At 36.9% G+C, this 26,644-nt stretch overlaps 1 protein-coding gene across 1 annotated transcript; it reads left to right on the plus strand.

Moving 5' to 3' along the window:
• Positions 1-1,293: 1,293 nt before the first annotated feature.
• LOC117973030 (cullin-5) lies at positions 1,294-25,306 on the plus strand. Its single transcript, XM_034923941.2, has 19 exons — positions 1,294-1,630; positions 8,212-8,321; positions 11,895-11,994; positions 12,482-12,658; positions 13,278-13,419; positions 13,729-13,874; positions 14,020-14,100; positions 14,388-14,481; positions 15,447-15,577; positions 15,850-15,957; positions 16,209-16,273; positions 17,837-17,969; positions 18,333-18,464; positions 19,600-19,723; positions 20,011-20,186; positions 21,322-21,483; positions 21,991-22,109; positions 23,150-23,273; positions 24,296-25,306. Exons 1-19 carry the CDS (start codon positions 1,607-1,609, stop codon positions 24,488-24,490), a joined length of 2,343 nt encoding a protein of 780 aa, XP_034779832.1. The 5' UTR covers positions 1,294-1,606; the 3' UTR covers positions 24,491-25,306.
• Positions 25,307-26,644: the final 1,338 nt, after the last annotated feature.

Here is a 26,644-nt window from a genome sequence, read left to right on the forward strand (position 1 = left end):
ATAACCCTAATTTCAAGTCCACACGTCTAACATGACTAATCCAAAAAAACGTATATTTTATTTTCAGGTTGCCCTTTTCCAATTCGTACATTATGTAAATGTTGAAGAGGAGCCCCTGCCTGAGGCAAGTTCAAATGAATCTTGATATTACACTTTCAGTTTTATATACCACAATCAATCTTCATTACGCCAACAAAGGCATTCAACAGAGAAAGCTCTAGTTTGCTTAAGGTAACATTTTTACTTCCATTTAAAACGGTACCAGATTAAAAGGTTTGAAACCAAACTAGCCTTATACTTCACAGACACAGGACTGATACAGTACAACAGAATACAGTTTTTTTCCCAACAGTTTCAGCCAACATGCTTGTAAAACAGTATTTGTTAGGAATTTTTTTTCTTAGCAGACACCCTTATCCAGGGCAACTTACAATTGTTACAAGATATCACATTATTGTTATATACAATTCCCCATTTATACAGTTGGGTTTTTACTGGAGCAATCTAGGTAAAGTATCTTGCTCAAGGGTACAGCAGCAGTGTCCCCCACCTGGGATTGAACCCACGACCCTCTGGTCAAGAGTCTAGAGCCCTAACCACTACTCCACACTGCTGCCCTAAAATTGTACAATTTAAAAAAGTATAGATCTGCTTTATTTTTGTATTTCAACAAATGTATGCTGTTTTGCTCAGGCAATGATGTTTCAGTAAATATGTACAAAACATAATTTTGGAGAAGTCTTGCATGCAAAATTGCTACTGTACTTATTATCTGCTGGACAGATGAGACAGTTTAGCTCTCTGGGTATCAAATGGTAAATTGTTGGGTACACATTAAAATGCACCATATCTACAGCACACAAAAAAATAGAAACCTGCTATAACACTGTGAGATCTTCAAGATGTTTAATTGTTCTGAAGGAATAGGCAGTAACAAGTGTGACTATTTCTGCAGTCTAACTACTATTACTATGACTACCGCCCCCCCTGCTGTCTTGGCTATTTTGACTGAAACTGGCAGGTGGTATTTGTTTTGTCCAAACACTGTAATGTTAGAAAAAATAACACAATCACAGTAACAAAATCACAGTTAAAAAACTAAAGAAATCACACAAATATTATGATCTTTACTGTGACTAAAAATGTTTTTTAAATTGAGTAAACAACTTTATTAATGTACTGTGTTAACAATAGAGGGCGCCGCTGTTAACACAGGTTTGCTTTCTTGAAGTCTCAACCTTCCCATCAAGTCTCCAGTATCCAGATCACGTGATACCCTTGTATGGATATACTTCGTTATGAAGGCTAAGTTTAGCACCCGCTCACACACGATTCCAAGCAGGAATTACATTGTGAAAGGTCATAAAACTGCAGCTCTAACACCATATCCCGGTAAACCACAGCATATGAAGGCAAACTGGATACAGTTTTAAAGGCAGCAATAGGCAGTTGCAGGCTTTTTTGTTTTTTTTTTAAATCTATGAACCGCTAAAATTTAAAACTTTGTGAACAGAAATGCATTTTATGTTGCTCAATCTTTAAGGCCCCTTGATAACTAAACCCTGTAAATCTCGCGAGAGTGCGTGAGGCGATAAATTGAGGGAACATGGCGACGTCTAATTTGCTAAAGGTAAGAGGCACTTCGTTTTAATATTGATAGTGTGTTGATTGTATTGGATATAACGTGAATTTGTGGTCTGCTGCATGGGTTTAAATGGGCTACTTTTAACAAAACAAAGAGCATGTAGTGATCGTTGCAGAATTTTGCAGATGAATGGAGGAGGAATTAAAGCTATCACTGCTGGCTGGAAATAGCTGGCTCTTGTTCATGTTGGGTGTAAAAAAAATAATAAAAAAAATGTAATATTCCCAGAATATGGGTCTTATAGGAAATAATCAGTGTTTGTATTTTTTTCAGATACAAAGTACTTCACAATTGTGTGTACTAATTATTGACTGTATTCAGATAAACGTATAGCGATTGCCCGGATCTCTTACACGTCTTACTGACCAGGGACAGTTAATCAAATTATTATTATTATCAATATAGCGTCTTGTTACATTTGAGACATTTAATAATGAATACATGTATGTATCGCAATGTCGTGTTGTAACCATGAACCTTAATGTTAGTTAATATTAATAGCTGAAGCGCAGGAGCATGTTAACATTTGAAAACTAACCAGGTATAAATCTTCCATCGAGAGAAAAAAAAGTGCGTTAATTATAGTCCTGTCATGAGTAGGTATGACGAAAGACTGCGATATTGTGCATAATTATATATATATATATATATATATATATATATATATATATATATATATATATATAATTACACACACACACACACACACACACACACACACACACACACACTGTTGTGTGTGTTTTTTTTTTTTTTTTTTTTTTTTACTTAGTGATTGCAAATGCCAGAGACACAGTGTGGGCAGTCCCTAGTATATCCCACGAAGCGCCGGCTGCCACTTTTGTACCTATAAACATGTGTGTCCCACAATCATATTTATTGATGTTTGTTGTATGGTCCATATATTTTATTGAGGTAAAGCTTCAAGCTTTTTAGTAAAATGTATAACATAAAATGTCTTCGTTCTAAATACATTAATTTTCTTAATACCTTCTTACATAGTAGCAGTCGTGTCTTAATTCTGCATGACTGGTGGATGTGAGCTTTACCTGGGAGCTCAGTTCTGCACAGAATCTATTGCCAGAGGCGTACTTATTTCAAATAAATAAATTGCTGTTGGTTCACCCCCTGCTTTTCATACACCAGAACCTCTAAATGTGGGGAAGTGACCTCGTTGATTTACATCAGTAACAGTATACAGATACAGTAAAATGCACAATGAATCATACTAACTCATCTGGGTCTAATTACAGTACCAGGAGAGTACTGCAAGGTAAAGTCAATCAATTCACAGTACTGTAACTGTATGATTCACTTCTGTAATTGCTGTCGCATTGCTTTGATTTTTAAAAAGCGTTCATGTGTTTGAGATAAATTGAATAGTATTTTTTAGATGAAGGGCCATATATGTATGTGTTACATCTTTATTGCCTCCCCATACAATTCAAATACAATAATGCAAATGTAAGTAGTGTTTGTGAGCAATTTAAGGAACACAGTGTATAGGTCACAGTGTGCTGAAATTAACTGCAATACTTCTGATGAATTACTTTATTTATATTTGTGAAATATTTGATAACCACGAATAGAGAAGTAGTAAATAGGTACTGTTCTTTTCTTAAAGCATTCATTCATTTTGGCACTGCCGTTTTTGTGACATCTGACACTATATTTAAAATATTAATGTTCAGTTTCACCCCATGTTTCACAGGTAACTTTTTACTGGGTAGGTGTCAATTGATTAATGAAGAATTAGATGGTCAGGTGTCTAGCAACTGAAACCCATGTTAATAGTTTACAGCTGAACCATGGGAAAAAACATAGTGTTACATGGATGTAACATAGCCATAACTGTCTTTATGACTGCTGGTGATTCTTTTTGTAGCATGTTCTGGGACCTGTAATTCTTTTGGAGGGTAGATTCGATACCCATGCATATCTGAGCAGTGTATCTAATCAGGTGCATCCCTGGAACTGAGTTGTTCTGGAGAGGTTTGTGGAGCACAAACCCATCGCACACCACCCATGGCCTGCAAAATCCCCAATTTAATGAGCATCTGAAATATGTAGCCTACCTTGCATTGCAGCTGTAGTACATTTGAAAGGGCAACCAACGAAGCTATGGAAATAAAATGTCTTAAGTGATTTCCCTTGAATGGTATTCCCATATTTCATTTGTCTAATTCTCAATTACAAGAGCGAGGTTTTACTGTATGTAGGTGGAATACAAAGAAAGAATTGCAGCTTGCAAGTAACTTCTGTCACCTACTGGAGTGGCACTTTTAAATGCACTTGGATTTTGAGTCTCTTGTTGCCATGGCTACACCTTAAGCTCTTAAAAAAACTAAACCCAACAGGTAACACCCTACCTCCTCCGATTTACACCAAACTCAGTGTTCAGGGTTGTTCAAGGCAAAAAAAAAAAAAAGTTTACGTTTTCAGCCTTATCGGGTCAAAGGCCTAAACGGTCTTTAACTCAAAAACTATTTCAGAGACATGTTAGGTGTCTTTTTATTAAAATTGAGGAATCCAAAAATGATATTAAAAACACGTTTTTTAAAAAGTAGTAGTTACCCCTTAATAAAGATTTTGACCTTTGGCAAAAAATAAATAAATAAATAAGAAACTGGGAAAGAAACTAATGGAAAGGTCAAAGTTTTTGTAAACATGTACAAAGTTACAGGAAGGCAGTACCAGAACATTCTGAATAATAAATGGCTGGAACAAAAATAAATGACCAGTAAGTGACACTTTTTTTTTTCCTCAGTCTTGTTGGATTTTTTTCCTCAGTCTTGGATTTTAAACCCACAAGTTGCAGCCTGTTGTGGAAGGTGAAGTGAGACTTGGTCATTGAACACTGTTCTCAAGGGGGATCCAGCATTTCTCACCCTTCTCTATCCAGAGATACTGCCCTGATTTCCCCCCTGGGTGCATGGACTTGATAAATAAATCAAAGTTTCAAAATACTTCATAGAGGTTTTCAATCAATACAATCCAAATTGTATCTACATAGATGCAAAAAACAAAACTCCCTCTCCTATAAGTAACAGTATCTTCTTCCTCAGCTTTGTGTTCATCTGTGCCATCGCGGGAGATTCTCACAGTTTTTTATGCATTGGAGACTTGAAGCTGGATGTAGGAATTGGGGATGAATCTGTGTAGACCTTGTGTGCCCAATAAAGTGATTGTAGGTCACAAAATATTTCCATAAATTGTACCTGTTTTGTTCATGCTTTAGCTACCTGTCTCAAATTTTCAGCTTTGAAAAAAAAACAAAAAACTAATATGTATTTTTATTTTAAAACATGATATCTCAGTTTTCATGCCTTTTTCTCAGGAAATATGTCACGCTTGCACTTCCTGGGTCATTTCACATCAGCAGTGTGTTTTCTATGACAAATGTGGTTGGTTGAGAGAAAAGAAGGGGCAGGACAATTTCAACTTCAACAATTTCAACGGGCAGCAGTGTGGAGTAGTGGTTAGGGCTCTGGACTCTTGACCGGAGGGTCGTGGGTTCAGTTTCTGGTGGGGGACACTGCTGCTGTACCCTTGAGCAAGCAACTGTATAAATGGGTAATTGTATGTAAAAATAATGTGATATCTTGGAACAATTGTAAGTCGCCATGGATAAGGGCGTCTGCTAAGAAATAAAATAAATAATAATAATAATAATAACTTCAAGGTGACATAGACAAGCAAGTGCAATACAATCTGAAAGCATAGCTTGCAAACAGAAATGACAGTTGTACCAGATGTCATGCTTTTTAAATAACATGTGTTTCTTTCAAAATTGCACATTTGAGAGCTACAGTATATAATGAATGGAAGTGGAATTATTTTGTCAGCTACAACCAATTAGTCCTGGGTTTTAAGCATTGACCATGATCTCTTTTTTAATGTTAGCTGTGCACTCCTCCCAATCCATACTCCAAACCCAACAGAAGGAAAAACTGCACCACAAAATTCAGTACTTTAGTGAGAGCTATGCTGGCCATACAAAAACGGGTACAATTTGATCAAGCTTGCTACCATAAACTGGACTTCAGATTGTGATGGTGTCGGGAGAACAGCCAAGAGAAAGACAACAAAAATGAGCAGTGGCTATAACCACAAAGGATGTGCTTTTGCTCTGCAAGACTGCCTTGCACAGCATAACCTTCACCTTTGTCTCTGAAAAATAGATTGTGTTCATTGCTGAAAACTTAGAACACAGGTTCAAGTCAACACTGACCATTGATGAAGCACTACGCCTACACAGATTCAACCCCATTTACCAGAACAAGCTTCAAGTCTCCCACCTCAACTAGTCCAACAGAAATCGTTGTGAGAATCTCCTTGGGTGGCTCAGTTGAAAGCTGAGGAAAAAGACTGTTGCACATAGGAGAGGAGGTTTTGTTTCTTAAATCTACCAAATTTTGATCCCTCTGTAACGTATGACCTCTTGACCCGATCAGGCTGAAAATGTACATTTTGGGGTGTTTGCCGTGAATAACCCTGAGCACGGGTTTGGTGTAAATCGAAGGGCATAGGATGTTAAATCCAGTAACAACAACAAAAAAAAAAAACACATCCTATTTTTATGAACAAGGCCTTGTTTGTGTAATCTCTCTCTTTTTTTTTTTTTTTTTTTTTTTTACTTCAGTAATACTGAAAGTACAGTGGTGTTGGTGCCAAGATTTCAGCCATAATAAACACAAACCATAAAGTTTGAAGAGAACAAATGCAGGCTGAAGAGACTGAAACAAAGGGGAAGGTAGACTCAGACCGAAACTAACAATGCCCACATCCCAAATATAATTTTGGTAGAAAAAAAATAACAATAAAAAAATGCTTCATAATACCTAATTTCTTCCTGTGCTGGTAGTCACATGGTCTGATTGCTTATAGACCAATAGAGCAAAAGTGAACTGAAGCACAAAAAGTAAAGCACAGTCATCTGAGAGAATAGCAAGGGAAAAAAGGACCCAGTTCAGTAAGAAGAGTAAAATCAGCTTAGTGCAGTTAAATGTCCTGAGCAGAAGGCGAGTGTGTGGAGAGGCAGTCACTAAAGGTGCAATATAGACTATACATGTTTTCTAGTCCTCTGCCACTTTCTGCAGCTACAATAAAGAATGGCTTAAAACTGGGGTGTTCAAACTTTTCTGGCTGCGACCGGTAAACTTTGAGTGCATTTGGACATCCCACAAGTGAATGGTGCATAGACCTACTGTATACAGTCATTTTAACAATATAACACTCACCCTGTGTATAATTCATTGTATAATCACACATCTTGTATACTACCCTATTAAAAACACAGCCGTATATTATATAAAACACTATTACCTGAGTATACTGTGCACCTTGTAGGCCTCATATAATTTAGGTTATATTATGAAAATAATGGTACCATTTTGATCTCAAACACAATACTATTTGAATGCACAGGCACTTTATAACATTTTTCTTTCCAACAGCATTGCTTTGCATTACTGTATACGTGTTGAAGTGCAGTCTTCCCATTCCAGAGCTGGCCTGTTAAAATTGCTCTTGAAAACATTACAGTTTGGAGCCATGTCAATACAGATTACCTAACCATGTATGCATGCAGATATATTTTAAAATATACAGGACAGGCACATAACAAAACTCCTGTTCAAATGTGGAATCCTAATCACAGAAAATGCAGAAATAAACAAGTATACAAAATTATGTTTAGGCAGTCATCCTGCGACTTGCCTCACCCTGCATATTTTGAATCACTTCAAACATCAGCCTAGGTGTGAATCTCTCTCTCTCTGCAGTATTATTTCAACCAGTGCTGAACGCAACAACTTCTAACCTTTTTACATACTATCATACAAACTATCCTTGACCGATGCAATATTGTGCATTCTGGCTAAGGTGGGATTTGAACTGGGGACCTCCTGGTTACAAGCCCCTTTCTTTAACCACTGGACCACACAGCCTCCTATTTCTACCATTTTTAGAACAGAAAATAAAATAAATCAACAGTGATGTTTTGGTTTGTTTTGTTTATTTTGACAATTTCTTAATAGGAGTAAAACGTAATAATTGGGAAGTAATAATTGGGACATAGTATTGCACTGAGGGGTAGTCCTCCAACGCGGCTGCATGAGAAGTCAGAATGCTGCAATCTTTTTGCTAACATACCGAAACATGAAAAGCTATAGCAAAATATGAGCAAGGATAAGTTTTTAGTAAGATTTCAAAAGTGACAGCTAAATTTGATTTCTGCAACATTGTAAAAATGACTTGAAAACAAAGATCACTCACTGCAGGCATATCCCAGTACTGAACTGGTTCTAGTCTGTGTTGCAGTGAAGTGTTTTAAATTGTATTGGGGCGTACGGGATGCTCAGTGTAGTGTATCTGTAGTGGAGAGTCCTGTGTGTAAATCGTGACATAGCTTGAAAATACCAGAAGTATCCATGTTACGATCTACTTACAATATGCAGAATTCTGGCTTGAGATTTGTTGGGCTAATTATTTTGGGGAATCCTCATCCGAAATTAGGGAATGTTACAGCATGTGATTTTCCAGTAACCTTTTTTTCCTTCCTTTAGAACAAAGGCTCCCTCCAGTTTGAGGACAAATGGGATCTGATGCGCCCCATCGTTCTGAAGTTATTGCGCCAGGAATCCGTGACAAAACAGCAGTGGTTCGATTTGTTTTCGTACGTACACTACCTACATCTATGAATCAGGGATGAAAGTGATATCTTTGTACTCTCTTTGCAGGATGACTATAAATGTTTTTGTTATTCACTAATGCAAGCTTGTCATTATTGCAATGCCATTGGTACAGTTAACATATGTAGTTGTTGATAACATATATTGCAGTGAAAATATGCCCACCATTGCCATCACAACCCACATGCCCTCTTCTAAGCTTTCAGCTCATCTCATAGAAAAATATTAAATTTTTTCATCTTTTTACTTGTTTGGTTAATGGATAAAATATTGAGTTCTTAATTTAGGAACATTTGGCATGTCTTCAGGTTTTACATTGAATAAATCCATGAGCAGAGAATTAAATAAGCATTCCCAATGCACTTCAAACCCTGGTGCTGGACTGGCTGTCAGTTGCTTCCTGGACGCTCTCATGCTTATGCCTTGCTGGATCCTGGCTTAGTTGTCATACTTTGTGGATATCTAATTGCACTGCAGTTAAGATGGCGAGTGGAGACCGATATGCCACTAAAGAGAAGAAGCAGGAGGTGTAGATGGGGTGTTTACCAGAACACATTGTGTGTTTAACTTTCAGCAAATGATCCCTGTTCTTGCTGTCTGCATTGATCTTGTCTGCACCCAAATACTCAACTGTTTACTGGAAAGCTGCGCTGCTTTTGATTTCATGCCATTTGTTCACTTCTTTCTCAGTGGCATTTTGATCTGTACTTGCCATCTTCATTACACCCAGATACCCAATGGGATGTGAAAAATATGACAGTTTGACAGGGTCCTGGCTGATGTCACGATATTAGTCCAGAAGTTATCGCAATATTATTGTGATATTACAGGTCCGATTTTGAAGTAATTGCAAAGTTTTCCCTCCTTTTTTTCTGAAAGGAAAAAACATCATCAATATTATGAGACTATCAAGAAACAAATTTGTTGCAGGTTGGAGCAATTACATTATTCTTTTGAGTTGTTTCAGAAAAATGAGGGCAAACTTTGCAATCGCTTCAAAATGGGGCCCTTAGTGTTCTTAATAAATGAATATCTCTATAAAAACAAACACCTTTTATGGAAATCAGACCTGCCTCAAAATAAAAGCAAGCAGTTCTACTGATATTAGGCATATACAAATAAGAAACAGAATCATCAAAAAAGCATATTCAGGTGTTCTGTGTTTCGGCGTGAACAAAAAGGTGTTAGAATGTGCCCACTAGTGCTAAACATGTGCTCTGAGAGTACCCTGGTAGCTGTAATGCTCAAATATTTGCTGGTCAAATTGATTTTAGATTGTATTTATTTTGCAGCACTGCTTTAACGTTGCTTTTTCAGGTAATGTTTTCCCTGTGCATCGTGTTTCATAGCTACACTACGCAGGCGCGCATGCTTCCACAATGTTCAAATCACGGCCAACAAATATGCATTGACGAGTTTACTAAACTGTTGCCGAGGAAAAGTAAAATGTTAGCTGTTATGTGTATTTGATTCAAATTTCAAACATTTAGTCATTTAGCTTCAAACTTTTTTTGTTTTTTTTCTCGTTTTTGTTTTTACAGCTGCCCCTGTATTTTTGAAATTTTTATTTTTATAATCGTCCTAACAGTGATTTACATTATTTCATTTGAGTCTAGTGACTGAATTAAGGGCTCATTTTACAGCTTTTTCATTTATTTTAAGACTCAGTTTAGACTATTCCAAGGATATTATACTTGCTTAATGTCACATTTTATCCACACCTGTACAATGAAGCAGTGGTTTTACAGCAGTGTAAATCCATAATACAAGTTAAGTTAGAACACTGCGTGAGTTATAAAATTCAACAGAGCATAACACATACTGTATTTGGTGGAGTGAAGACGCCGCATACTGCTTTAAATCATTACTGATGCCAGCCAAAGCCACAAAGCGAACCTCTATAATAAAAAAAGATTTACTTTTTAGTTTAATTTATTTTAACAGTCGGATTTTTTCTAATAAATAATGTGTGTAAATTACGTTAAAACGATTCTTTCTTTCCTTTATTACTAGTCAAGCCATCTAGCAGTGCAGTACAGGTGAATTCTGTGTTAAAGTCTGCCTTCCAGACTCACTTATTTACAATATAGTTATCGCAATAATGTTTTTTGTTATGGTATTAATACCGCAGTGAGTTAATATCTCGATATACCGTCATACCTGGCAAATATGATGGATAAGATGAACCAAATCAAAACTCTGAACCATCTCGCCGCTACGGACTCGGGGAGGAGTTGGGAACCAGCTTAAACTGACTGCGTCTGCTAGCTTGGAAAGAGGTCACGTGATTACAGTGCCGTTGCCAAGGGCCCATTGGTTTCCTGCTATTAGTCTATTAGTCGTTTTTAATTAATGACATTTTTTTTCTGTATTCAGTTCTGGTATATTCTATGCCTGTCATATTCCTAAATGCCATTGATTTAAAACTTGGATGTGACTTGAATAAGAGTAGTCTGGTTGAAAGGGCGTTTGCACAGTAAAGAAATTATTATTATTTGTTTATTTAGCAGACGCCTTTATCCAAGACGACTTACAGAGACTAGGGTGTGTGAACTATGCATCAGCTGCAGAGTCGCTTACAATTACGTCTCACCCGAAAGAAGGAGCACAAGGAGGTCAAGTGACTTGCTCAGGGTCACACAATGAGTCAGTGGCTGAGGTGGGATTTGAACCGGGGACCTCCTGGTTACAAGCCCTTTTCTTTAACCACTGGACCACACAGCCTCCTATATTGACAACAGTTATATAAATTAAATGCTTTTTATGGTCAGAGAAAGTATTATTTGTAGTTACTGAACAGCCTTATATCCAAGACATTTTTGTATTACAAAATAACTTGTTTGTTTGTTAACATACAATCATATGAGTTCACTTCATATTTTTATTTGTAAGTTTGAAGAGAAGGGGCCTTTGAGCCAATTTCTTTGACACAAAGAATGAACTTTCCTACAACATTTTTACATGAGTTTTTGTAACACAGTCCATGTGGGGTTACCTCTGAGTTTCACCATTGCCTCAAGACCAGTAATCCTCTATGGCGTTGGTCATAAATATTTAGGTGGCTTCAGGGTGTCATGAATGTGAAAGGTCTCAATGTAGCTTTACAAATGTTGTGTCGGGGGGGGCTCCCGAGTGGCGCATCCAGTAAAGGCACTCTGCGTAGACTGCAGGATGCGCCCTATAGCCTGAAGATCGCAGGTTCGAATCCAGGCTATGTCATTGCCAACCATGACCGGGGGTTCCTAGGGGACGGCGCACAATTGGCCGAGCGGTGCCCAGGTCGGCAGGGCAATCCACGGTTCACCGCGCACCAGCGACCCCTGCAGGTGTGCAATGGAGCCATTCAGACCTATAGTTGTCCTCCGGAACTATAGTTCTGGTGGATTCGCAGTGGTGACCCAGGATAAAAAAAATAATTGGGCATTCCAGATTGGGGAGAAAACCGGGGTAAAAACTATTGGCGACGACTAAATAAAAAAAAAAAAAAATAGGTTGTGTGATTGCAGCCCTGGATAATGTGTGTAACTGATTCCTAAAATATACCTTTTTTATTGAAGGGATGTTCATGCAGTTTGTCTTTGGGATGACAAAGGTCCAGCAAAAATCCACCAGGCTTTGAAAGAAGATATCCTTGATTTTATCAAACAAGCACAGGCAGTAAGTTGACCAACACACTGCAGGTTGTAAGGTGATTAGGATAATACCGGACTTAAGTCTATTTATTATCACTGATCAAGGGGATATTGTCGTCTATTATGCATTTAATCCCAGATTTATTTTCATTTTAAAACATGATATCTGGATATCAAGAAAGTTCTTAGTTTCTATGCCCTATTCTCAGGATATGTTACACTTCCTGGGTCATTTTACCTCAGCAGTGTCATCAGGGTCAAAGCTTGTTACTGACTGAAAGCATGTCAGACAATAGCGGAAGCAGTTTGTTGGTTAATGACAGGGAAGAAGCCATTGAACGGGTGGAGACATATAACAAATAAACTGCGCAACAGGTAACATATAAGGAATTATTTTGATTGCCACAATCACTTTAACTTATTATCAGAAGGTAAAAAGCAGGGAACTGTAAGTAACTGTGCTATATAATATATCTGAATATAATACACAATCTATTTTTTTTCCCCATTAGAGAGTGTTGAGCCATCAGGATGACACCGCATTACTCAAAGCCTACATTGTGGAATGGAGAAAGTTCTTCACTCAGTGTGACATCCTCCCCAAGCCATTCTGCCAGCTCGAGATTACACTGATGGGGAAACAGGGCAGCAACAAGAAGTCAAATGTAGAAGACAGCATTGTGAGAAAGGTAGGAACCAATCACGGTTCACATTCAGTGGGGAAGTAATGATTATGTGGGGTCGCTAATTCCATTGGGGCCAAAATGTATTTATACTGCTCCTGGGGAAAAAAAAGAATTCCATTGGACCAGATTTACTGTGTACCATTTACAAGAGTAGTTCATTTCTAACTCTGTAATGTTGTCAGCTGTGAATTCCTTTTAATTGAAACAACAGTGGGGCAGTGGTTTGCACTGGAGCAAAATCACTTTATTGTGTTTATTTAGCTTGTTAGGAAATTGATTCTAATAGGATTTGAGTTAACAAAAAAATGACATGCTTTAATGAACAAGCTCCTGACTTTGGACTTTAGCCAATCGAAAGCAGTTTCTATGACCAGCTAATTGGCAAAAAGAGACTTTAAGAAATCTACACAGAAGAGCCTGCAGATCTAATTAGATACAGTACACTAAGGTGAACCATATAGACCCATGTAAGGCATCAACTTACTGCAACCTTGCACAAGCAATCTTAGGGTTTGAACTTGCAGACTTCTGTCTCCAAAACCAGGATTCTAGTAGGTGAGCTAAAAAAAATAAAACAAAAAATATTCAGTGTTTTTCCTAATTTTCTTTTGTTCTTTTTCAGCTCATGCTTGACACGTGGAATGAGTCCATCTTTTCCAATATAAAGAATCGGCTGCAGGACAGTGCAATGAAACTGGTGCACGCAGAGCGATTGGGAGAGGCATTTGACTCGCAGCTCGTCATTGGAGTCCGAGAGTCTTATGGTAAGCCCAGTTTGACCTCATCTTTGCGTGGTCACATAATCCGATATTTTTATCACTACATTTTACCCAGTGTTATACTTCTCTATTGGTTTACAGAAGCGCCCAAAAGGGGGTTTGTTTCTCAGACACGTAAATATAATGTCTTACAATTTGTTTTAAAATGTATTGTTGTTTAATTTCTATATTAAATTGTAGGTTACTACTAAAGGCCACAGTGGAAGTTACACAAATTATCTTTGTGTATTGTGGTTTTCAATAGGAGAATGTACCGTGGTTGTAAATTGTGTATTTGTGTTGCATTATTCGCAGTGAATCTGTGCTCCAACCCCGAAGACAAACTTCAGATTTATCGGGATAATTTTGAAAAGGCATATCTGGATTCAACTGAGAGATTTTACAGGACACAAGCTCCCTCATATTTACAGCAAAATGGCGTTCAGAATTATATGAAATATGTAAGTTAATTGCAACACTATAATAATTGATTTTTTTCTTCATAGCACCCATCTTAATTGATATGTGGCATTTAGTAATTCGTTTGGATAGCCTGTTCTTCTGCTGTCTTAATTAAGAGATATTCACAATGTCCAATCCAAACAGGCTGATGCTAAGTTAAGAGAAGAAGAGAAAAGAGCACTTCGTTATTTAGAGACGAGGCGTGAATGTAACTCTGTACAAGCAGTAAGTATGGTTGTTTTTAATGTTTTTTCACTAAGTCATACCATCAGTTTTTAATTATACCACCATGGTTTTTGACTGACTCACAAGCCCTCTTTTTAAGTGAAATGCTCAGTGGGAAACACTGTAAATAAAATAGACATGTATTTGTTTTAACAAAAATAGTTCATACAAATGATTTGGCTAGCTTTCTCAAATTTAATTGGGCTTTTTATTGATAGTTGTAGCAAAATGCATATATTTGAAAAATGACTCTCTTGTATTGTTTAACACGCTGCTCTTGTTTTCAGCTTATGGAATGTTGTGTAAATGCACTTGTGACGTCGTTCAAAGAGACGATCTTAGCAGAATGCCCCGGCATGATTAAAAGAAACGAAACTGATAGTAAGTGATTCCAAAGAAAAAATAAAACAACGTAGAGCAGGGCTTCCCAACCCTGGTCCTGGGGAACCCGATGTCTTCTGGTTTTCAAGTTAGATTTCAAGTTAGGTATACCATTTTATAAGTAGCTTGAACTCCTGCAACTTTTTAGGAGCTGAGAACAATTAAAAAGGTCTAATTAAGCAAATTATTAGTTCAATTAAGGGTCTAGCTAAGAAATTGAGAGCTCAGTTGGAATGAAAACCAGAAGACACATGGGGTCCCGAGGACCAGGGTTGGGAAGCCCTGACGTAGAGGGAATTGAATGAAATGTATTCTTGTAAATCCTTGTTCAGGTTCACTTTGTATATTATTTTCTGTTTCAATCATCAGTTCCTGGTGACTTTTTAAACCTCAGAAATGTAAAGAGAATCTGTAGCATCAATTGAGCTCTCAATCCAGGTACAGCTGGTACACCAGATTGTAAGCTTTACCATGTCTCCCTGCAACACTGCCCCTAATGGATGTCAGAAATACATCAGTAAGAAATATCACATAGAACACGTGTGGTATCCACTGGGAGCACAGTGTTGCAGAGGGAAAGATTAATCCTGTAATGCCTGAGCATTTTTAAAATGAGAAACGCTACTTTATTTATGTAATTAGATTCCATTTCTTGTGGAAAACACTCCCCCCCCCATCCCCTGTCTGGCAACACAATGTACTGCATTGAAAAAGTCTGGCTTGTGAGGCTGGATTTAAAAAATAATAATATAGAAGGGTGGCTAAGCATTCTATCATATGTGATACAGAAATGGCTTCTGAGTTTAAGTAGCCAGAATGTGGTGACTGAAACAGAAAATATTATACAAAGGGATTCTAAACAAGAAGGAGGATACATTCATTATGATAACTGTCGTCGTGCCCCCTCCCCCAAGGCCTCAGCATGTATGGTTGAGGATGCTAATTATGTTTACTTTCTTCCTCAGAGCTACATCTTATGTTTTCACTCATGGATAAAGTTCCAAATGGAATCGAACCCATGCTGAAAGATTTGGAGGACCATATTATAAGTGCCGGGTTAGCAGACATGGTAGCAACAGCTGAAACGATCACTACTGTAAGTTGTGGCATTTAGTAGATTCGATAACTGCGGTACCAGAATGATTAATGTAGTAACAGTAGATAGATTTCTTTGTTCAGATGTGTGTGGTACCAGTTTAATCAAAAAGTATAATTTTGTTACTTGTAATCTGTTTTCCTGTCTGCTTTATTGTTTTTAGAAAATGTATTAAGACAGGGATAAAGGTGTGTTGGCTTTTGTAGCTCACTCTGTTAAATATTTTAAAAATGTTCTGACTTGCTTATATTTCCTTTTTTTCTTCTCTGTAGGACTCTGAGAAATATGTAGAGCAGCTGCTTACATTATTTAATCGATTCAGTAAACTAGTTAAAGAAGCATTTCAAGATGACCCTCGCTTTCTGACTGCCAGAGACAAAGTAAGTCTCTGTTGCCTTTTTATAAAAATGTTACTGCACGTAATGTTGTGTTATATATTGCAATGTAAATCAAAGATGTAATGCTTACCACTGTGAAAGTTTAACAGATGTGGTGAAACATTTGACTTAAAAAAATACTGTAAATAATAATGAATTTAAAAGCTAACTGTGAAGGACCTCGTTGTCGTTGAGATACTGAAAAATGTGATTCTGAAATGGTTCTCTCCACCATTGTGAATGACTTTTTTTAGGCATATAAAGCTGTTGTGAATGACGCCACAATATTTAAACTTGAGCTACCCCTGAAGCAAAAAGGGTAAGTACGTTTCCAGTTCTTCATGGCTTCTATTGATAGTGGTGTATTTAACCATAGAGTGGTTCACTGAATAACCAGAAACACATACCGGTATTATAATTTGCTAGTTTTTATTTGAAAGCTCCAGCTCCAGTGGTTTTGGCTGTAGAGTCCTTTCATTTTCAACTCTTGCTGTGCAGGATTTGACTGTTCACACGTTTGGTATTGAAGATAAGTACAGCATTGTCTCTTGTAACTTACATTAACCCCCATTTAAGTGCCATTGTCCTCATTTGAGAACAGACTACTTTTGTATTTTTTGGAGCATTTTTAATTGGCATCTACGTGTTCTTTAAAAGTTGTCTTTTACTATGTTGTTATGATAACTTACTCTGATTTTGTTAACCGCAAAAGTTGTCTAAATGTAACTGTTAAATTTGCAAATTTAGCCCTTCAGATGCTTTTCTGACGCCTCAATATAAAATAAGGAATTGTTGTCTAAAAATTAGACATTTCTTGGTATTTTCATCCCCACAGTGGTGATTAAACTCCATTTGCTATGTTTTGAGCTTCATAGCCGGTGTGAAATTTCACTGGTCTGATTATGGGCACGTCTAACTCTTCAAACTAGGACGCAGCAGTTTGTAGCCAAAATAAAGGACTACATTTTTTTTTCTGTTAAGAAATATTGATTTAGAATGTATCAAATTACATAAATTACAGCTTGTTTTATGATTTCGTCAAAGAAAAAATAATTTGGCAATTGCTGGGTTAATATTGCAGGCACTGGGTGCTTACAATACATTTGTGTGTTGTTTACACGTTCGTGCACTCTAGACCTTGTTGGCTTTCCATTTTGTTTACATTCCTTAATGCTAGTTTCAGCTGCAGGAACACAAACTCCCTCTCTACTTGAAGCCTGCTTGACACTCATTCTAAACAAACATGCTGCTTTCAAATCTGCAGCAGCAGCAGGCTATCACTATGATGTGTAAGCACCTTTGTACTGTAGCTCAGAAAAGCAAAACAGCAATCTAAACAAATCTGATATTTAACCATGGTACTGCATCTTTAAAATAGTTTTTAAAAACTATTGTGTCCCTCTTGGGGGTGCACATGCAGCTGTATTGGGGTTTGTGCCAAACTTACATTTCTACATATAGATACATTGATTACTCTGGTGGTTAAGACATTCTTAGGGGTTCATTTGATCAACCTATGCTCTGTTGGGATAAACCACAGCTGGATTGTATTGGAGCATTTACAGCACTTATGAATCAGCCTTGATTGAATGAACCACATATCCCGTGAAAGGATAAAAATCCAGGGTGGTTTCCCAGAGCTGTGAAATGCTCCAAGGTTCAGCTGCGGTGCTCCTGGCAAGGTATAGGTTGATTTTAAATCAACCACTTAGCAAGTTGTTAAGGGTACCAGGTTCTGTAGTTAAAGGCCATGTCGACATAAATTGTCATGATACTGATAGCTGTTAGTTTCTATACAACATACAGTAATTGAATTTATTTTTAACCCTAATGCCTATATTGTCTTTTTTTATTTTATTTATTTTTTTGTGCACCAATGCAGAGTGGGTTTAAAAACACAGCCTGAGTCCAAGTGCCCTGAGCTGCTAGCAAACTACTGTGACATGTTGTTAAGAAAAACACCGCTTAGTAAAAAACTCACCTCTGAAGAAATTGAAGCAAAACTGAAGGAGGTGGTATGTAAACTTGTTACAGTATCCAGGGCAAGATTCATTCAAATATTCTTTCGAATTTCATAGGATTTATCCAGGCCTGTAGAACTTGTGCTTCCTTACATAGCTGTTTATGTGAAACTAAATACATGCTACAGTAGTAATGTGTTATAATAGTGATAAGTTTCTTTTGATGCTCGGTATACATGCTACAGTAGTAATGTTTTTCTAGTGTAGACTTGGTACAGCATGCAGTGCACAGTATTTACAGTAACAGCCATTTCTATACCCATGGTTTTTAATAAGAAATCACATTAATGTGTTTTGTATAACCAACCTTTCACATGTGTCCTGTAGACTGATCATGATTTTTTTTTAAATTCTTAGTTACTGGTGCTAAAATATGTGCAAAATAAAGATGTCTTCATGCGGTATCATAAAGCACATTTGACTCGCCGTTTGATCCTGGACATTTCAGCTGACAGCGAGATTGAAGAAAACATGGTGGAGTGGCTTAGAGTAAGTAGCTGCTGCTACCTGTTTAAATATTAATCATTAAGAATCCCAGTGAGGACGCTAATATGTCATGCCTTGGATAAAGGCGTCTGCCAAATAAATAAATAATAATAATTGCCATTCCAATCAATCAAAACCTTTATTTATCCAGATTAGTCAATTGAGAACTAATTTACAATGATGACCTGGCAAGAGGTTCACACCACCACATCAAACAAGTTAAAACACAATAATTCCACTTCTTGAACTGCTAATATCTCATAAAACCACTTTGACATATGACCCAGTATGGCTGCCATATCAAGGTCGTGTGACTTTTTGGTTTCCGAATGATGGACATTTTACAGAGCAGCTGCTGACACACGTCAGTGCCACATACCTCTGAGAAATGTTGAGGTAGTAACTGCATGTTGCTGGGTAATGCATGTTGCTGTATGTGTAACTTTAATATGGCTGCTACTGTATATAGAAGTAATTTGAAAGTTTCAGCCTTGGAGACATTACACTTTGAGTTATTGATTCATATTTGGTACAGCTGTCTCATGTTATTGTTTCAGTTCCAATTCTGTTGTTTCACTGGTGGTTCTAGCAATGATAAATGCATCCGCTAAAAAGATCATATTTTTATTTATAAGCCATTTAATCAGAGATCCCGTTTCTAGTTTTATTTCTGTGTTTTCTTCCACTCCTGACCCTACCTTATTATTATTATTATTATTATTATTATTATTATTATTATTATTATTATTATTTATTTCTTAGCAGACGCACTTATCCAGGGTGACTTACAATTGTTACAAGATATCACATTATTTTTACATACAATTACATTATTTTTTACACATTATTTTTACATACAATTACCCATTTATACAATTGGGTTTTTACTGGAGCAATCTAGGTAAAGTACCTTGCTCAAGGGTACAGCAGCAGTGTCCCCCACCTGGGATTGAACCCACAACCCTCCGGTCAGGAGTCCAGAGCCCTAACCACTACTCCACACTGCTGCCGAATCAATGATTATACTAATGGAGGCATTAGCTAAAATGTGTCCACTTGACCTCACTCTTGTAAGTTATAGCTTAACATCTAGGAATGATTGTTTTTCATGTGATTGATTTTGTATTTTTCCATACAGGAAGTGGGTATGCCTGCAGACTATGTAAACAAACTGGCCAGGATGTTTCAGGATATTAAAGTATCCGAAGACCTTAACCAGTCATTCAAGGAAATGCATAAACACAATAAGCTTGCATTACCAGGTAACATCCACTCCGTTTTTACTCTTTCAGCACTCATTTTACAGATAGGTAGATAGTTCAATTGTTCCAGGGTCTTCTATTAAAAAGGACATCAAAATTGCCATAGATCTATGTTCGTATAATATTGGACAACATAATCTTAGTCAAGGTAGCCCAAGATTACTGCTAATCAGGGTCTGTGAAACTAGTTGGTAGCATAAAAGCCTAATTAAATATGTATGTAAATATTTATATGTGATCCCAGTCCTAAAGGTTAATGCTTTGTTCTCTTTATCATTACAATTCAGCGGATTCAGCGAACATTAAAATCCTGAATGCTGGAGCCTGGTCCAGGAGCTCTGAGAAGGTGTTTGTGTCTCTGCCCACGGAGCTGGAGGACCTCATTCCGGAGGTCGAGGAGTTCTACAAGAAGAACCACAGCGGCAGAAAACTGCACTGGCATCACCTCATGTCCAACGGCATTGTGAGCTCTTAATATGGACACTTTTATAATGATCATTAGAATCGCAGGCAGTATTGTGATTGTGTAATTGTGTAGCGTACCGTTTACAGTAAAACGTTGAATATCCATACTTTTGGGGACACACATTATCCTAACAGTATGTGGTTTTCAAAGCTCTTTTTGTCTGAAAATATCCAGCTGCTTAAATGACACCAAGCCGAACAGGAGCAGTCCAAAGGGCAAGCTAAATGGTTGATGCGTGATGTATTGGTAGCTGCTGCATCTTTTGTATTTACTTGTAACTTGGAAGGTGTACCAGCCGCTAATGGGAATTTATTGAGTGACCTTGATCTCCGATCACATGGCTGTCTGGAAACCAAAACAGCACGATGTATTTCTTTTAAAATGTTATTGATCCTTCATATAAAGTTGTGCTGATTACATTTTAGAGATGCTCTGATCAAAGTGACTGACAGGTAGGTGGTCCCATACTAGTGTGTGTGTCTGTGTGCACACCACCCCCTCGGTTTATCACAGGTGTCATATAACGTTTACAGATTTACTGAAAAATGGGCCAATACTGTGTGCTGCAGGGCAAATGGTAAAATTCACAAATTACATACAGCACCAGTAGTAACTACTGTATTGCTAAATAAAATGGCATGAGCAAATCAAAATCAGTGACTTTTGCTGTTATACACTGGCATAGCCTACAGACAGTTAGTTCAACTTTGGAAAGTAATCGGTTACTTTTTTCTGCTTGTCCTTATTCACACGTATGTTCACACATCATATTGCCAACTTTCAAATCACATGTAACATCCACTTGTTTAGCTCCGCTTTTCACTTGCTCAACAGCTTTCAATTGCTTCACTTTAATCTCCAGGCAGCAAAACGTTCAACGATGTTGTGATAGGGTAATTAATATTCATAGTCATGCGCAGTTAGCTTTTAGTGGTTATATTTGTTGAAAAGGGGAGCCAACTCTAGGACTGTAATATAACTGAATTGCAGTATAGTGAGGTTCTATATATATATATATATATATATATATATATATATATATATATATATATATATACACACACAGTTAAGGCAATCTGTATGTACAGTATGTATCCTTGTTGTAATACTGTAAGTGTTCTGTGTCCTGTAGATAACGTTTAAGAATGAAGTGGGCCAGTATGACCTGGAGGTCACCACATTTCAGCTGGCCGTTCTGTTTGCCTGGAACCAAAGACCCAGAGAAAAGATTAGTTTTGAAAATCTCAAATTGGCAACTGAGCTCCCAGACGCAGAGCTTCGACGGACCTTATGGGTAAGCTTCCTCCTGGAGGATCTTCCATCATGACGGGATGATATAGTCACCTGAGAATCACAAGAACTGATTTCATCAGAAAATATTTATTTTTGATAACTTATAGGTGATTCCATAGGTGTTTAAAATTGTGTACAGTATCAGAATTAAACTTTTTATACTGGTGTGTTTTTCACTTTTATTTAAGTGATTTTATAAATTGCCCATTCATTTTAAATGAAATTTCACGGTTTACAGCACCTGAAGTCGGAACCTAAATGTAATTTGAAAGTGAGACAAAAATAATGTGTGATTTTATATTGTCAGTTTTTGACTTCTTAGTGTAAAGTGTGAGTTGAAGTGTTTTTCTATTTTGTGTTCACCAGTGGAAGATGTTAGTACTGTAGGCCTGGAATATTTTTATATATTGTTCTTAAAAAATGATTACAGAATTCAAAATAAATAAGCCGCAATACTGTAAGGTGTGTTGCCAAATGTTTGTGTTATCCGTTTCCATTTCCCCCCAAGTCTCTTGTAGCTTTTCCAAAGCTAAAGCGGCAGGTGTTATCATACGAACCTCAAGTCAACTCACCCAAAGACTTTGCAGAAGGCACCCTCTTCTTCGTGAACCAGGAGTTCTCTTTAATGTAAGAAGATCTGACATTTAATTACATTGAACATTCACTGCATGCCTGTAGAGACAGGTGCTCTTCATCTACAGGTCTGACATTTGACATGTTTATAATGTATATGGGGTTTCATCAGGGTGGCAACAACTAGTGATACAAAAAGGATGCAGTTAAATCATTCTCACATATCAGCCGTTTTAATTAGCTAAATTCTCGTGTTGTAATAAAGGTAAGAAAATCAGTTTTTTAAAAGGTAATCAAGACTGTAAGATAACATGGAATGTTGACATTTTGAGCATATTTGTTTCTAACTATGACGCAGGTTAATGTTGACTGTAGGGCTGAAGGATTAACTGCAGTCTAGACAGGCATTATATTACAGTAGAACGACTGTGTCCTTGCTTCCTTGCACTGCTGGAGGCCGGGTTTTTTGTAGCAAAATACCAAACAGTGAGATCTTCTAAGCAAGAAATAAAATAAACAGTAAATGCATAATACAAACCTTACTGTTTTGTATTCTTTATTTAACACACAATGGGGTAAGTACTGAATATCAAGTTGTTTATACCAATGCATTATGCAATTGTTTGTGGAAGTACAATACAACTGTTAATGTTATTTTGGTAAATCTGGCCCTGAATGCTTTTGTTCAAGAATTTGAGTGAGACATTTCCATCCTGTTCAATTTAAAGCATGAAGCAGATCTCAAGCAAGGGCACCTTTGGGGTGAATTGTGAACTAATATGGTGAAATCCAGATACACAAAAAGCATGTATGATATCTGTGCATTGCCAGTGTCTGGTAACAAAGAAAAATGTTACCCCTCCAACACTAGAACCTTTTTAGAAGACAAATGTTATAGCACCGTACATATTTTACAGGGGGGGTGGGAATTAATTGCTCAACAGTTTTAATGTAATACGTGTTTTAACACATTTGATGAACCAGTACATTCTAACAGTATTTTAATAACTGATAATGACAAATCTAATTCTTCTGAGAATTGTGGGATTGTTTTCCATGAACATTGTCTCACAAAAAGGAAATCTCTGTTGCAGTAAAAACAGCAAGGTTCAGAAAAGAGGAAAGATTAATCTCATCGGCAGACTGCAGCTGACAACAGAGAGAATGAGAGAGGAGGAAAATGAAGGGATCGTCCAGCTAAGAATATTAAGAACCCAGGTCTGTGGTATCATTTTAAGTAACAGTAATTGCCTGTGGACCAACATGATTGTCCGATTACATTTCTGTTACATTTATATTAAATATTTGTTCATTTTTACTAAGCTCTAAAATAACATGAATTCATCATGACTACTGGTACCTACTACTGCTGCGATCTACTGTATACTCACATCTTTAATCACAGTTGTGATTTAATTATTGTTGTATACACAAGTCCTGGGACATTAAACACCTTGGGGTTTGATTCTGAAACAGTTTCACTGCCCCACGCTTAAACTGTAGTGAAACATTTTACTTTTACCTTCTGAATGTCATATATAGTCCCACTGAACTAAAACCATTGTTGAAAATAGGGAAAATAGCAACATCATTTAATTAGAAGTGCATACAAATTATAACTAACCCTTTTACTGAGACAAACTGAGTATCGCATTGCGACTAAAGATCGTCACTCCACACCTTAAAGGGGTTATAGATTCTGAAGTAATTCACTCTGTCTTACCTGTTGTGCTATGTAGGTCTCACGTGCAGTTTTCAAAGAACCACAGCAAACATTTATTTGTATCTGCTCCCATATTAGGTTAAATAGCTTAGTCTCCTATAGCCTTGTAAGATTTCACGATTTCCTGTAGTGAAATACTATTTCTTAAGTGCCTTATTTCTTGTCACCTTACCAACCAGCTGCATTCCCCAATGACTGAAATACTTTTTGGCCAGTGACATGCTTTGACCCCGAACATGCTGCTGCGGTGAAGTGACCAAAGAAATAAAACATAAATAGCCTACTTGAAAGTAAGAGATGTAAATTGAGACGTTTTAAAAACTGCATATGTAAGCTCTACGTTGCTGATGGAAGGGCATGGCTGGTAAGATTTGGATTTGGATTGATTTGAAAACCATAATGCCAGAGGAACAAAAAACACCCAAAACACGAGCTAATATCCCCCTTTTTTACAGTATGTTAAAGTTGTTAAAGATCTATCTTACATGATTATTGATTGTTGTGCTTTTCCTTCTAGGAGGCCATCATCCAAATAATGAAAATGCGCAAGAAGATTACCAACGCCCAGCTCCAGACTGAACTGGTAGAAATTCTAAAAAACATGTTTTTACCGCAGAAGAAAATGATCAAAGAGCAAATTGAATGGCTTATCGAGCACAAATACATCAAGAGGGATGAGTCGGACATAAACACCTTCATTTACATGGCGTAGCGACGAGGAAGAGCGCACGAGTGGCGATGATGACGCCAGGCGGACCCGGCTCTGATCGGAAGAATGTCAACAAGAAAAAACACGAAATACTGGATTTGTGAATTACTCTTCAGTTACATACATATTAAAATCCCTGCCTTGCCTTATAAAGAAAAAAAAAAAGAGGACTATATTTTGCCAATGTTATTCGGTATGCATGGTGGCGTTTTGCCTTCGTGTTTCTCTCATCTTCAACGGCATGCAATTTTGTGGAAATAATGCATTCATCAAACGAGCCTGTTGTGTGCTGTTAAAAATAATTATAATTTCGATCCACTGTGCAAGTCCGCTGTCGGATGGATTACAGATATTTCTTCTTTTTCGGACGTGCCCGCAACAGTAAACCTAGACCCACACATCATTATGCACTGGGGAACTGCTGTTAGTTTTGTATATAAAGAATTGTAATTAGAACTAGGATTAGCACTTCCACTTTATGTTCTGGACCGTTTCCTTTTTCGGCATACAGTTTCTGAAGATGGTTTATCATTAATGTTGGTGTCCTGAAGTTTGCAAGTTGTAACCGACAGTTGTATTACCATGCATTTCCGTAATGCGATGGCAGTCTTTTCTCTAAGTCAACAATATTTTCAGTAAACCTTATTTTATGTCCCCGGCCCCAACACATTATTTTCTTTTTCTTTTTATTCTTTTTGTCTCCTAAAATAAGGTTTGTACTGCTGGTTATAAAACAAAACAGTGTTGCGTTCAGTTTTCCGAATGCCGTGAAAATTGATTTCTTTGCGCTGAATTAGGTTGCTATTAAACAAAACAAAAGCAAAAAAAAAAAACATTCTTTTAGAGCTGAACCAGAACAAAACAATGTTCTAGCCTCCTGCATAAAGGGATTTGCAGTGGCTTATTTACATTGCAAGGGTCATGCTTGCTTTTATTGTTACATTTAGTAAAATTTCAGTTTCATCTTTAGCCCACTACAAGAAATACTTTAAAAATGTGGTTTTGGATCTTGGCATTCAAGAGAGATATGTTTCTAAAACTGCATTTTCTTGAATTTTGCTGCCTTCTATTATATATATATATATTTGATACAGTACAAATCAATACACTTGTATTTACCCATTTCCCCTCCCCTTGATACACACAAAGTCAGACACTTGTAAGTAATAAACCAAATGGGTCAATTCTCCAATGTCAGTATATAACATGTTTTTCGAGGCTATTGTATTGTAAATATTTAATTTATATAAAACTTGAAAGAAGAAAACAGTTTCACACTTTGTCTGCTTATTTTAACAATAAATACGATTGGTTGGAGAATGGCAACATGTCAAGCTTTTAAAGAAAAAAATTCACAGTTTTTTTTTATTATTATTTTTTTTATCAAATTTTATTAAATGATCAAGTGGGCAACAATGTTTAAACAGTTTTTACAGATTAACTTTAAGCCTACTATTGATCATAAAGGGGGGTTGCATTTACTTTAACCTTAATGGATGTATAGTTCTAACTGCCTAATACAGAAATAACTGCAAACAGTGGATGTATGTGGGCTATAAAATACTTCAATATGGGGATTACAATTAGTACTTGTGTTAGTCATGCACTTTTACATAATCTATGTGTTCAATGTATTGGGTTTTTAATTCCTTAAAAATATCTGAAGATCAATAATGACATACTGTATTATGTCACTATCCTTTTTTAATAGCAAATATTGTGATGCTAATGCTAACAGTTGTGAGCCATTAAAACATTTTTTTAAAAGGTGTGGATGCAGACTTCTGCAGTAAAAGATGCAGCCCCTAAATGGTCTCACCCATTTATTAACTTGTGTCCATGTGTAGAAATGACATTGCAGTTAACCTGTTGTGGTGTTGGAGAACATGGGGCCCTTGGTTTACAGCAATTACTGTAGTTTACTTGACACACAAAGAAGTGCACAATCCTGCAGTACTGTTTAAAATAATTCCACATTCAAGAAAGGAATGCCGAATTTAGATGCTAAGCTGGGTGCTGCTGCGCTGTACATTACCATTAAAATCCGATGCTTCTTAACAGGCCGAATTCCTCAGTTTTATTCTGTAGTTTTTGATACAGTGCTTTAAAGGGATTCTGAATCATGATTTTTTTTAATTATTATTATTTAGAATATGG

Source organism: Acipenser ruthenus, chromosome 9 (genome assembly GCF_902713425.1).
Source record: "Acipenser ruthenus chromosome 9, fAciRut3.2 maternal haplotype, whole genome shotgun sequence".
In the NCBI taxonomy this organism is placed as follows: domain Eukaryota; kingdom Metazoa; phylum Chordata; class Actinopteri; order Acipenseriformes; family Acipenseridae; genus Acipenser; species Acipenser ruthenus.